Source organism: Pelobates fuscus, chromosome 2, assembly GCF_036172605.1.
Source record: "Pelobates fuscus isolate aPelFus1 chromosome 2, aPelFus1.pri, whole genome shotgun sequence".
In the NCBI taxonomy this organism is placed as follows: domain Eukaryota; kingdom Metazoa; phylum Chordata; class Amphibia; order Anura; family Pelobatidae; genus Pelobates; species Pelobates fuscus.
This window is the reverse complement of record NC_086318.1, coordinates 161,493,554-161,507,766: the sequence shown is the minus strand read 5'-3', so window position 1 is coordinate 161,507,766 and position 14,213 is coordinate 161,493,554. Positions and strand designations below refer to the sequence as shown.

Genomic DNA, 14,213 nt, shown 5'->3' with positions numbered 1-14,213 from the left:
GAAGATCAACTTGGAGATTTTGCTGTAAAGGTTCCGATGCCACATTGATCAGGCTCTAAATGGGTAGTAGTGTACTCTGTGTATTTGGTATCACACTTATTAACTTATTTTCCTAACCCATCATCAATATAAAACAAAAAAAAATATCATATTTTTCAGCAACATCTTTACACTTTATACACAACTATCTATAATAGGGGTAGGCAACCTTAAGCACCTCAGATGTTCTGGACTACACCTCCGATAATGCTCTTACAGCCAAAATGCTGGCAAAGAATCAGGGGATATGTCATCCTCAACAAATGGAGTAATGAAAGTTGTCTACCCCTGATCTATGACATGAATCAATCATAGAGAATTTCTGTGATCTATTGGTTTCTTTTCTTTGCTTTCAGTTGTATTTGGACAATTTGCATTTTTTCAGACTGCATTAAACGATTTGGTTGAACTATTTGATGGTGCACAAACACAGGCCAGACTTCTCAGCTCCCTTTCAGGAAGTCATTCGGGTAAGGCTATTTTTTTTTATCTAATACAGAACAGTTTTTATTAAAATAGAACATTGACCTTCATTTCGATAACAGAAAGATGAACTAGGCTGCCTTTTAATATGTAAATTTGGTGTATGTATTTCTATGTCTGTCTATCTGTCTTTTTATCTTTTCACACAAAACTTCCAAACTTCCAAATTTTCCAAACTCTTGCAAATGTTAATTTTATATTTTTTAACTGACAATATTATTACATTATAATGTAATGCCAGAATTCCTACACTTTCACAGTGAAGGCCTGAATGTACGTTTTTATTTCTATTGTCAGCTTACAACAAATATTTCTTAGTCCAGATTTAAAACTAAAATAAGATTGATCAGAAGTCTTTTAATACAAGGTAACCGATCCATGTTATGGACTAAGTGACACAAATTGTGATTCCCATGGTAATTATTTAGCTGACATTAAAAGAAAACAAGATTTTGTATCAATGTTTTGTCTCTACCTTAGTGTTCCAGTGACAGCTGTCTTTTAAATCACTCCTACGTTAAACATTTTTCAAACTAAATTAAATCTTGATGTAGTAACCTTAGTTTACTGAAACAGATGATCACACTACAAACCGTAACTAGAGGCACACTTAGTCCAGCTTAGAAATATATACAAAATGAGAATAATTGAAAACAGACATTAGGCTCTAAAAATGGATAGTTTTAGAACTTATTTCTTAAATTGTGCTGAAATAGGAAGATGGAATTATACTCCAGCTTGTCAGAAACCCTCTCTTTCCTTTATGATCAAACATATTTTTGGATTAGCTTTTTCAAAATATTTTTGGATAAGCTTTTTAAATGATTTATTATTTTTGGATACACTTTTAAAATTATTTAATAATTAAAAAAAATATTTTCATATATGTGTATACTGATATATTTTTACATATGATATATTTTTGGATATTTTAATATTTTGATTTTTTTTTTTAAAGTGTATCCAAAAATATAAAACCATTTGAATAGCTGATTCATTTTTTTTATTTTTTTTAAATCAGTGCCATAATGAATAATTTATAAGTACTGTATAATTAATCAGTTTGGTGGCACACCTATTCAGGTGTTATTACTGAAACCAAGGTCTGTTTGAGTTAATTTACTCATATGATACTTTAAAGGTGCTTTATGTTTGCAGGCTGGAAAATTTAAAATTGAGATGCTTAATAATATATATTTGTTTTTTAATGGAAATTTAAGTTATGTGTGCTTAGGAAAACTACACTAGCTCACATTTTGATATTCTGCAATATAAAAGTATCATAGAATAATTGAATGTATAAATATGAATAGTTGTTTCTTATTTGGCCTGTCTATTTTTAGGATGTATTTGTTTAGGCAAGTAAACTAACGAAAAGCTAACAAATTATGTATTTTGCATGGAAATCCATACAGAATTTAAGTAAATATGTACTGGCTTGAAAAATGTGGATATACTTTTATTGCTTACCCAAAACATGTTTTCTTTTTGAATCTAGAATACATTCCTAATACTAGCTTATAACCATTTTGCAAGTTTTTAGCCAACTACAAAAGTGAGCATTTATACAATTGTTTTTGAAGTTAAAACAACTTTATAGGGCAAACATTTAACCTATCAGTTGTTAAAATCCATCCTGGACTCTTTATTATATTTATTACACATTGCTGAGAGGTAATTGAAAGGCACTAATATGTAAAGCAGCATTGTTAGAATTGGAATACTGTCTTTTAACACTAAATTGTTGTAGAGTTAGATGTTACTTAGGATTAAGTGGCTTTATGAGGTGTCTGCAATTAAAATAGAGTGGATAACTTTAGATTGTTGAATTACAGTCTTCTATATCCAGTACCCTTCCTGGTTCTCCATATACTGTTTGTACCCAGGCATTCATGCTTGTTGGGCCTCCCTAGCACACACTCTGAGAGATACGCATGCTACCAGACAAAGATACACACTCATTGGCAGACAACTACACAGGTACGCAGAGATACCAATACACATTGCCAGACACACATTGGGATACTTATTGCTACACACACAATACTAAACACATTTGCAAAACATATATACAGACAATCGTATTGATAAATACATACACCCTACTACAAATTCTGCTACATGCACATACTCTGCTGCATACACACATGTACTACTACACACCATACATGGCTACACACACAAACATTCCACTACACACATACAATCTGCACACACCCAGTGCTAGACCTACAAACATGTTGAAATTAATGTTTTATTTAGCCATCCTGCTTTTGGTTACCATATTGCAGCTGGAGGGTGGTTTCCTTTGAATCCAGTAGAGTCACACTTGTAGAGGGCTGTGGCTGTGGGGTGATATCAGGCTTTCCTTGCCTTTCATGTGACTTCCTCTTAAAAAGCGCTGGGAGGAAGAGATCTGACAACACTTCCTCCTAGGGTAGCTATACAGAAGTTAAAAGAGAACATTCAGTGCAGTTCCATAAGGGTTCTGATCTACTGAAGTTCTCCAGTACAGTCTTATCCATGCAAAACCCATTGTGCAATCAAATATAATTTGATATGTGTTTGTCATAAAAACATAGACATTTAAATATTTAGTACTCTGTAAAGAAAATGAAAACTACAAGAATACTCAATGCATATGGTGTAGGTTGAAATTTTTTTTAAACAAATGTTTAACTTTAAACATAACATAAAAGTATTATAGAGCCAATCAATCTACACTCTACCACCAGTGGTAGAGAAAAGAATACAAATTACCTTAAAGGAACACTATAGTCACTAAAACAACATTAGCTTAATTTAAGCAACTTTGGAGTAAAGAAACTGCCCCTGCAGTCTCATTGCTCAATTCCCTACCAACTCACTTTTAAAAGCCTTAAACACACCTTCCCAAACAACTCCTGTAAAGTGATTTCTAATGCTTATAGTTCCTTTATTGGACAGTCTAATTTAGAATGTCTTATCTCCTGCACTGTTAATAACTTGCTAGACTGTGCAGGAACCTCATGTGTGTGTTTAAAGTTCAAGTTGCAGAGAAGGCCATACAATCTTCTAAAGTAAGTTAACATCTGATTGAAAATGAAGCCATTTTCTTTTCATGCAGGCTATGTGAGTCACAGCCAGGGGAGGTGTGGCTAGGGCTGCATGGACAGAAACAAAAGTAATTTAACTACTAAATGGTAGTGAATTGAGCCATTATCTATACACAAAAAAACTTTTTCATTAAGTTAAAGATGTTTTGGTGACTAGTGTGTCCCTTTAAAAGGAATACAACAAGTTATATCATAACATAGATACCGCCATTCATCACTTTCTTCGAGATTGCTATCTGAGCGCAAGCTATTTTCTTACACATTTACATGAGATTTGATCATTGGCTTAGTCATTATACAGCTAGTTTTTGTGCTAGAGGACACTTAAGGTTACATACTTGATTCAATGTTTTTATACAATAAAAAATTACACTGTACAATACTTGACAGCTGTAGATTGAAAAAGAAAAAAAAGCATAATATTGCATAAAATGTTGACCTTTCTTTTATTATGTTGATGAATCTTAAATGATTAGTGTGTATCCAATTTGTTTTACGAAACTTCATCAGAACTCGTATTATTATTATCAATTATCAGCCCTCTATATTTTAGTTTGACACGCCTGCACATTTTTTTAATCAAAGGAACTTTTCAATCTTTGTCTTTTAATGTAAATGTTCTTGTACAACTTCTAAAGTAGTAAGTAATAAGTCTGCATAAAACTTCAATCACTTTTAATAGATGTAAGAGTGTGCTAGTCACGTTTCTCATGTTACAGAATTCAAAAACAAAGTGAGACGTTTATAAAGGATATAGTACCTTGACGTGAATCTATTTTTAAAGCTATTGTCTAAGATCAATCATTTTTTTTTGTCCAGGTATTTTGCTTTAACATCAGAGAGTTTTGTAAAAATTATAGTCTAAAATATTTTGGAAGTTCAGTATATAGTACAAAAATTAAAGATATAATGATTATGATAATATGATCAATTAATAGAATTAGCTTATAATCATGGCAGAGCTTCATGGAGGGGAAGATTATCATAGTATGTGCAGCATCATCTCCTGAAATTATTATAATTGATTCATGAGCTAACCATATCTGTGACATTGCTGACATCTACTTGCATTCCTGTCTGCCATTCTGTCTGTCTGCTTGTGCATATATATATTAAATTATTTTATTTTCCCTTGGAAAAACTCTGTCTTTGGCCTTGATTAAATTAATTTTAATCAGCATCAGAAATTATTCCATTCTTTTTGCACATATAAAAAGTTTTTTTAATGAGTATTTCGTAAAGCTGCTGTGTGCTATTCCTGTACGAAACCCCATGTTGTGTTGAGCTACATCTGCTAAGTACAACGATACCCCCATTGTATGCATTTGGCACTATTCTGTGAAGCAACAATGCCATATAGGAGACCATGCTATTTCAGTTACTATAGTTGGAATTTTAATAGATGGTCCTATGTCTGATTTTGTGGCATTATAGCAGTTTGACTGTTCAAATAACCTCACAAAGACCTTCCTTTCGAGAAAGCAAACACTCCAGGGTTATCTTATTAGGCCTATATTATACCTTAACTTGCCACCCACATTTTTGTCAATTTATTTCAAAGTTTGTGGTGAGAAAAATAAAATGACTTTTTTTTTTTACATACATGTTGCATTTTTGCTGGGTATTTCATATATTTATAAGTGCCACTGTCATAAATTCCCCCTAAGTATGCTCAGTTACCTCTTCTGAGTAAAACAGTATGTATAATGTATGTAGACACTATTTTGTGAAATTATAGTGCTGTAAAAGAGACGTGACAAGTTCAGGCTTTTAAGATGGTGTTAATGGGTCCATGTTCCATTTTGGAGCACTTTAGCAGGCGACATATTCCAACTACACCATAAAGAAGACATCCCAGGGTATTTTGAAAGGCATCTTTTGAACCTTAGTGTGGGATAATTTTTCCGCCTTTTTGATGCAGAAAGTGAGTTTGCACAGTGTATTTTGCAAACCTTATCTGTGCTATGGCTGTGTAATAGGTTGTCGTCTGAGTACAGCAATACCACTGTATGTTCCTTTGTCAGTTTTTTTGTTAGTTTTTTTTCAAACTTTGAAGATTTACACTGGATCCATGTCCCATTTTGGAGTAGTTGAGACAGTTGGTTATTCAAACTACCCCACAAACACATATCACTTCTTAAAGAACACAGCCTGGGGTATTTAAAAATGCATATTTTGAACCTTAGCATTGGATCAATGTTTTTGCTATTTTGTACCATGTTTAGTGGTAATAAGCATTTTTTCTGCCTTTTTGACACACAAAGTCAGTTTGCACAGTATATTCTGCAAACCATATGTGTTCTACAGCAGTATAACACTTCATAGGTTGCTCAGCTATGTCATCTGAGTACAACAATACCCCCGTATGTACCTTTGCCAGGTATATGTGGATGTTGAAGGGGCACATTTGAGACACAGCAATTCAGTTTTTTTCAAACTTTGAATTTTTATGCTGTGTCCATGTTCCATTTTGGAGTAGTTTAGCTGGTTGGTTATTCAAACTACCCCACAAACTCATACATTTTTTTTTTTTTTAAATAATACACCCTAGGGTATTCCAAAAGGCATATTTTGAACCTTAGTGTGGGATCATTTTTTCGCTAGTTTGTTCCAGGTGTAGTGGTAAAGAACATTTTTTTATGTGCATTCCTTTTTTAAACTTTTTTTTACTTTTTAAAACTTTTTCATTTTTTGTTTTATTTAATACATTTTAAAAAGCTTTTTAAACTTTCTTAAAACTTTTTTTACGCTTTTAAAATGTTTATAAACTTTTTTTTACTGTTACCCCTACAGAATAATACTGGGATTTGTAATTTGATAACTGTAGGCAGCGATCAACTGGCAGTGTAGGGGTTAATTTATATTAAGGCTGGGTAAACGGGTTGGGATTATTTTAACTTTTTTAAACGTTATTAAAACATTTCTATTTTATTATTATTTTTTACTTTTTTAAAACTTTTTTTTACTGTTAGCTAGCCTACTAGCCTGCTAGCCAGCCTAACACTAAACCCCCCAATTTCCCACTAACTTTCCCCCACCCCAGCTAGCTAAATATATAATGTAATGTTAAAATATTTAAATGAATTCATTAAATAAATTTAAACCCTAAAGGTTAAAAATAAAATAAAATTTACCCTCAGGGGTTAAAAAAAATCAGATCACAGTAAAATGAAGTCCCTGACAATTGATCACTGTAGTTAATGATTAATTGGCAGGGACGTGGTTAATTTTTATTATAATTGGTAAAGGGGGTGGTATTTCACTTTAATTACTTTTATTTTTAAGGCAGAATCATATCACTGCTGATCTATCTCCCTGCGCTTCACACTGACCGCGGAAGTGCATGGAGGTGGATCAGGAGTCGCTGCTCACATGTCCTAGCACTGACAGGCTGTCAGAGCGATCACCTCTGCAGGGACAGCTTGATCGGGCACTCCAGGTCTGCCTCGAATATGGAGGCAGACAGGAGCAGCATTAACCCCAGGATCACAGTGATATGGGCTTAATGTTAGTAAATTACATAAATTTTCCGTCATGCATCCTTAACGCTAGGACAAGCATGACAGAAAATTTCCGTCTTGCGTCAGGAAGGGTTAAATGGTGATTTCGGCTGATAAATATATATATATTTTTTAATAATAATTTATAATGCTGATTTAAACTATTTAAATTGAGGGCTTACTGTGCCAGAAACAAAGGTACACTTTGATTTGTTATCATAAGTGTCTGTGGCATTTTTTCAAATAGAAGGTTTAATTGGGTTAGTGCTGATTTATGTGGTCTTTCTTGCAGTGGAGTTGCTGGGGGGTGGGGGGAGCAAGAATAATGAATCCTCCACCTGGGATTGTTAAAACAACAAACACATTGGGGACAGGTGAGAAAAAGTGGGGAGGGAACAGCGCTACAGTACTGATCACAATGGGGGATAGAGCTGCACACCTGAGAGGAAGGGTAACCCTCAAACCCTTCAGAGGATGGAGAGAACAAAAAACAACAAATACAGGATGCGCTGGATAAAATAAACTAAACGAAAATGGAAACACGAAAAGGAAAGTCTCTATAGGTACAATGTAGACCTTGAGTAACTGTTCTTCTATTCTTGCTTTGGAATCTCAGTGGTCGAATATGGAATACAAAAGCAGAGAAGGGGAGACCAATAGTGCAAAACCGTAATGCTGAAAGGATCACGAACAACACAGACGTGGAGAAGTGCCAACTTACAATTTTTAGAGCTAAGCCCAGCTCTAGGTAAAACAGCATACAGTGGTATTTGATACTCCCCACATGTAGGATATTACTGGGCAATTGGAGGTGTCTCCACACGATTCTTTAAAACTTCTGAGACAGTCGTCAGCATATAAAATATATAAAAGAGGGAAAAACCCAATGGTGCAATAACTTAGGTAATATTGCAACAACAGACAACACTGAGAGTGCCAACTTACAATTTGAGGAGCTATGACCAGCTCTAAGTAAAACAGCATACAGTGGTATTTAAACTCCCCACGTGTAGGATATTCCTCTAGTGATGCTTGCAGTGCCGGTCTTATGAAAATAAAATCACAAGAGAGGGCCCATAGTGTTTTCCATATGAAAAATGACACAGAAATAAAAAGAAACGTACTTACAATGTTCAGAGCAGACTCACTGCTCTATGAACCAAGCATAGGTGGAATAATCCCCACCAGGGATTTCTTTTGCATAACTGGATCTTGTTAAAAATAATGATAAAAATCAGCCAGGATAAAACAGCAACATATAAAGTAAATGAACTAACCCAAGGTAAAAGGTAGTTTCAAAATACTTTAATATAAAACAAAGTAAAAATACACAACGCGTTTCGCCAAACAATAGGCTTTTTCAAGTGTAGAGATAATAATCCTGGCTATTCACATTTTATAGGCAGCTATATGGATAAGGACATTGGGGACAGGGCCTGGCTTCCACACTGAACGGTCGCATATGGAGCAACCTCCGACCAAGAATCTCTGCAATCCCGCTAAAACTGACTTTTCATTGTCGAAAAACAACAAACCACAGCCTGCACCTAGCACTGCTTGAACCCAAACATTACCGTTGCAAGATAAGCAGTTTGAGCTCGAAACGCTAATGCGGCCTACCCTTGGGTGAGAGTGTGGGAGAGACGGCCGATCTCCTCGCTTGAGCACCCGCTGGAACAAGCTGACGCAGGGTAGGCCGCTGTCGGTGGGGCTATCCTGGTCCCTTCAACACAGCCACACTCACCGGTCATTGGTGGACCTAGGGCCCAGCACAAGCTTATACTGTGGCATGAATCTCACCTACTCAATCGACCCAAGTTGGCAGATACCAGGCCTCTCACCACACCACGAGGCATGACAGAGTCAACCATCACAATGCTGGACCTACTCTTTAAAGACTTCTGGCAAAAGCTCAAGGAGAGGCAACACAGCACAAACTTGAGGCAACACTCACCTCCTGCAGCCCAATGGCCCACGCGGACTCCTCCAAAATGGAATGGAGTCACATCCAGGCGCAGAAAGAGAAGGCGACCCAGACCGACAGACCCAGGAGTGAAGCATACAAGCAGGGCTTCCCCACAGAGACCATCTGCCAACAAAGCACATCCACAGCGCCACCACACCGCACACGACCCAAGCCCTTGTGAGGATCGGGGCCTCCCGGAAACCCATGGAACTCACCCATATACAGCACAGAGAGCAGGTGGTGGATGGAGAGGGCCAGCGGCAGCGGGATGTGGAATCCACATAGGTACTGATTATCTGGTCTACCCCATATCTGGTCTGAAAAGAGGCAGTTTGGAGTGGCCCACCAGTGGCATTGTCTGAACTCAGACGATACCTAACGGCTGCCCTCGAGCCAATACTAGAGTAAATATACCCGGCGACTAATCTAAACTACTCTTAACCAGATTAGATCTACGAACTGAGGTGCTGCTTACATACACTCTGCAGGTTTCCCCTCTCTGAGAACCCTTTTGCAGAACCCTTTTGCATCACCCACCCTGCCACACCATTCACGGGGATCGCTGATTCCAGCCTCAGACTCACCGCCTCAGCAGAGGCTTACTCAATACAGCCGTGATCCCAATTGACCGCAAACGACTAAAATGCCAGGTTTACCAATGGTGGTTTCATTAGATGGGAAATACCTAAGAATTTTTTAACGTTATCATAGCTATGTTTAATCTTTTACCAATTATGTTCTTTAGCAACAGCTAGCAAGCAACATGAGTCTAACCAATATGATATTCTACCAGGAATACTAGCCTGTATGTCTCGATATTTCTCTCTGTAGACAAGCTAACCACAATCTAATGTTTAGACATGCATGATCAGCCTGAAGGTAACTAACCCCCACACTTATGTAATTGCATCATAAATGTTACCTAATGTTACCACATCTTGTTTTATCCTAACTTAAAAATAGTGCAAAGTATATCCATGCCATGACTATGTACATCTATATACTGCTGATGCTGTTGTGGCACCCCAAACTTGTCTGTAAATACCCACACTGCAAAAAAAACAAAAAAACACATTGTGGTGGGGACAGGGCTTGCCGTGCGATGGTGGTGGGGCTGAATGATAGTGGGGCGAGGCTTAATGTGCCTGGAATACATCGGTCGGGGTAACTGCTGCACCAGAAGGGGAAAGCAGGAAGGAGTCCCTGCTTCCCCAACATCCAGACTCCAGGAGCTGCGCTGCCTCCCCTCCAGACCATAATGGACAAAGGTAAGTGTGTGTGTGTGACTGTGTCTGCCTCTGTGTGTGGCTGTCTGCCTCTGCATGTGTGTGCAGCTGTCTGCCTGTGTGTGACTGTAACTGTGTGTGTGACTGTCTGTCTCTGAGTGTTTGCCTGTCTGCTTGTACGTGACTGTAACTGTGTGTGTGTCACTGTGTCTGCCTCTGTGTGTGTGACTGTCTGACCTCTGTGTCTGTCTTTCTGCCTGTGTGTGACTGTAACTGTGTGTGTGTGTGTGTGTGTGTGTGACTGTCTTTCTCTGTGTGTTTGACTGTCTGCCTGCACGTGACTGTAACTGTGTGTGTGTGTGTGTGTAACTGCGTCTGTCTGTGTGTGTGTGACTGTCTGACCTCTGTGTTTCACTGGCTGCATGTATTTGTGTGAGTGACTGTCTGTCTCTGTGTGTTTGACTGTCTGCATGTATGTGACTGTAACTGTGTGTGTGTGTGTGCCTGTCTGCCTCTGTGTGTGGCTGTGTGCCTGTAACTGTGTGTGTGTGTGTGGCTGTCTGCCTCTGTGTGTGTGACTGTCTGCCTGTGTGTGTGTGTGGTTGTGTGCCTGTGTGTGTGTGCCTGTTTGCCTATGTGTGTGTGTCTGTGTGTGACTGTAACCGTGTGTGTGACTGTCTACCTCTGTCTGTGTGGTTGTGTGCCTATGTGAGACTGTAACTGTGTGTGTGTGTGTGTGTGTGTGTGTGTGAGTGAGACTGTCTGCCTCTGTGTGTGTGGCTCTGTGCCTGTGTGTGACTATAACTGTGTATGTTTGACTGTTAGCCTCTGTGTGTGTAGCTGTGTGCCTATGTGTGACTGTAACTGTGAGTGTGTGTGTCTGTGACTGTAACTGTGTGTGTGTCTGTGACTGTCTGCCTGTGTGTGGCTGTGCATGTGTGTGTGTGAGTGTGTGTGTGTGTGTGTGTGTGTGTGACTATGTGTGACTGTAACTGTGTGTGACTGTCTGCCTCTGTCTGTGTGGTTGTGTGCCTATGTATGACTGTAACTGTGTGTTTGTGACTGTCTGCCTCTGTGTGTGTGGCTGTGTGCCTATGTGTGACTGTAACTGTTTGTGTGTGTGTGTGACTGTCTGCCTCTATGAGTGTACTGTGTGCCTATGTGTGACTGTAACAGTGTGTGTGTGTTTGTGTGTGACTCTGTGTGTGTGTGTGTGTGTGTGTATGTGTGTGGCTGCATGCCTATTTGTGACTTTAACTGTGTGTGTGACTGCCTGCCTCTGTGTTTGTGGCCGTGTGCCTATGTGTGACTGTAACTGTGTATGTGTGTGTGACTGTCTGCCTCTGTGTGTGTGTGTGTGGTTGTGTGCCTGTGTGTGTGTGTGACTGTCTGCCTATGTGTGACTTTAACTGTGTGTGTGTGTGTGTGTGAGACTGTCTGCCTTTGTGTGTGACTGTCTGCCGCTGTGTGTGTGGCTGTCTGCCTCTGTGTGACTTTAACTGTGTGTGTGTGACTGTATGTGTATGTGTGCCTCTGTGTGTGTGACTGTAAGCCCACTCAGGGCGGCTAAAGTCCAAGGCCGGCCCTCACCCTATCTATCCCAAAGTGCCCGCATGGACGTCCCCAGTGTTTACTCCTCTTTTGTAGGAAGCAGTTAATGGATCCCCAAGGCAGGCGGCTGTGAGCACATCAGACGCAGCAAGGGAGCTGTAATCCTCCTGCTCTGCTCCCTCGCGAGCCATCTACTGATGCCAGGAGCCAGAATATGATGTTGTATTCTGGTTCCCTGCATCAGACATCCCGAGAGGGAGCAGAGCAGGAGAATTACAGGTCCCTCACCACCTCTGATGTGCTCACAGCTGCCTGCTTCATAGCAGCCCCAGTGGACCCCTAGGTACAGATCCACTCCAGCTCTCCCAAAGGTAGGGAGGCTAGGTAGACAAATTAAAATAATAATATTAGTAATTTGTGAGTGTGTGTGAGAGAAAGTGTGTGTGTCTGCCAGTGAATGTGTGAGTGGGTGTGTGTATGTTTGTCAGTGAGTGTGTGTGTCTGTCAGTGAATTTGTATTTGTCTGTCTGTGAGTGTCTGTCACATTAGTGAATGTGTGTGTGCCAGTGAGTGTATCTGTGTCTGTAAGTGAATGTGTGTATGTCAAATCAGTGAGAATCTGTGTATGTTAGTTATGCCTGTGTGTCTGTCATTAAATGTGTGACTGTCAGTGTGTATCTGCTAGTAGGTGTGTTTGTGTCTGTTAGTGAGTGTATGTGTGTGTGTGTGTGTCAGTAAGTGCATGTGTCTCTGAGAGTGTGTTTGTGTCAGTGTGTGTCTGTCAGTGAACGTGTGTGTTAGTTAAACACTGAGTGAGACAATGACTGTCAGTGAGTGTGTATCTATGAGGGCATGTTGTCTGTTAGTCTGCCCATACACTGTCATCTCCACACTCTGCTTCCCCACTGCCACCTTCCAACACACTGCTCACAGGTAAGAGGCAGGGAGTGGGGTTAAGCCCAATTTATTTTAAACGGCTCACCCCCAACACTTATCCAAAACTACACACACTACACAGACACTACTACAGGCACATCCACTACATAGACATTGTATCCACTAGACACACTGCATCCACCATATAAACACTAGTTACGCTACACAAACCCAGACACTGCATCCACTACACACACACACAAACACACACACACACATTGTATTCAATACACACACTGTACACAATACACACACTGTACACAATACAAATTACATCCAAAACAGAAAATACATGAAAGGGAGGGGAACAGATACATGGATTCTTGCGGACAGTGTGGTTACATATAAGGTGTAACCACGGCTGGTTCCCTTATATACCACTATAATGTCTTAAAGCATAGAACTTAGCAGGGCTAACAAGACAGATATCTTAGCCATAATTTTATATAGTTAATAAGAGATCCTCTATTTAACATATATAAACGATTAAGAATACAATATAAAATAAGGATTGCCTTGGAAGCAATAAAGTTTTGTCTTTTAGATATTTAGTATATAAAAATATAAATATAGACATGTAAAATGCATTACAATAATTTATAGGAGAGTTTATAAGATTAAACTAAATGCTTGCAAATATTCTTAATAGATTAACATACCCTCCTAAACATGTCATCATGTCAGCCTCTTTGTCATTTTAAGATGAAGCAGCGTCTGTCTCCAAGTCTCTCCTCTGTTCCTTAACATTTAAAAGTACACCTTAGGTGTCTTCATTTTAGGGTCACCATAGTTCATATATGAAAAAGTAACACTTCTTTTATTTTTGTCATTTTAGGACCACCCTTAAATTGGCAAAAATACAAGGCCATAGCTAAAGGGTGTTCACATCATGGAAATTTTCCTGATTTAGGTCAAGATGGCATCTTAAAGTCTGAACATCTTTATCTACTTAGGGTTACCACAATATATTATGTACTGAAAGAGTCGTAGCGTAGCCTTGAAGCTTGTTTATGCATTATTGTTATTGTAATTCGTCTGGGAAAAAATGGCATAAACATATTATGCACTGAAGGTAGGTAAGAGGTTATTGATTAAAGAAACAGTTATGAAAAACAATATGTTCCATTTCTAACACCTTGTCAGTTTGCAATATATCTTAAAGACAAAGTACACAGTTTGAGAAATACAATATTTGCATTTGCCCATAACAAATGGGTGACACATTACCTACCTGGCTAAGACTGCAGTTTGCAGAGGGATTTAAGGGAGCATGTGTATACACACACACACACCCACACACATACATACATGCCCCCCCCCCCTAAAAAATTAATCCTAGAGATGCCACTGGGTTCAGGAGACAGGTTCAGTGGTAGTTGAGATAGCAAAGGTGTTAGGGACACTGGAAACCCAAAAG

At 38.8% G+C, this 14,213-nt stretch overlaps 1 protein-coding gene across 1 annotated transcript in view; it reads left to right on the top strand.

Moving 5' to 3' along the window:
• CSMD1 (CUB and Sushi multiple domains 1) overlaps positions 1–14,213 on the top strand; it is a 1,854,468-nt gene that overhangs the window by 1,561,374 nt on the left and 278,881 nt on the right. The window contains exon 32 of the mRNA XM_063441118.1: positions 396–509. Coding sequence (XP_063297188.1) covers positions 396–509 — 114 coding nt within the window. The remainder of the gene's footprint in view (positions 1–395; positions 510–14,213) is intronic.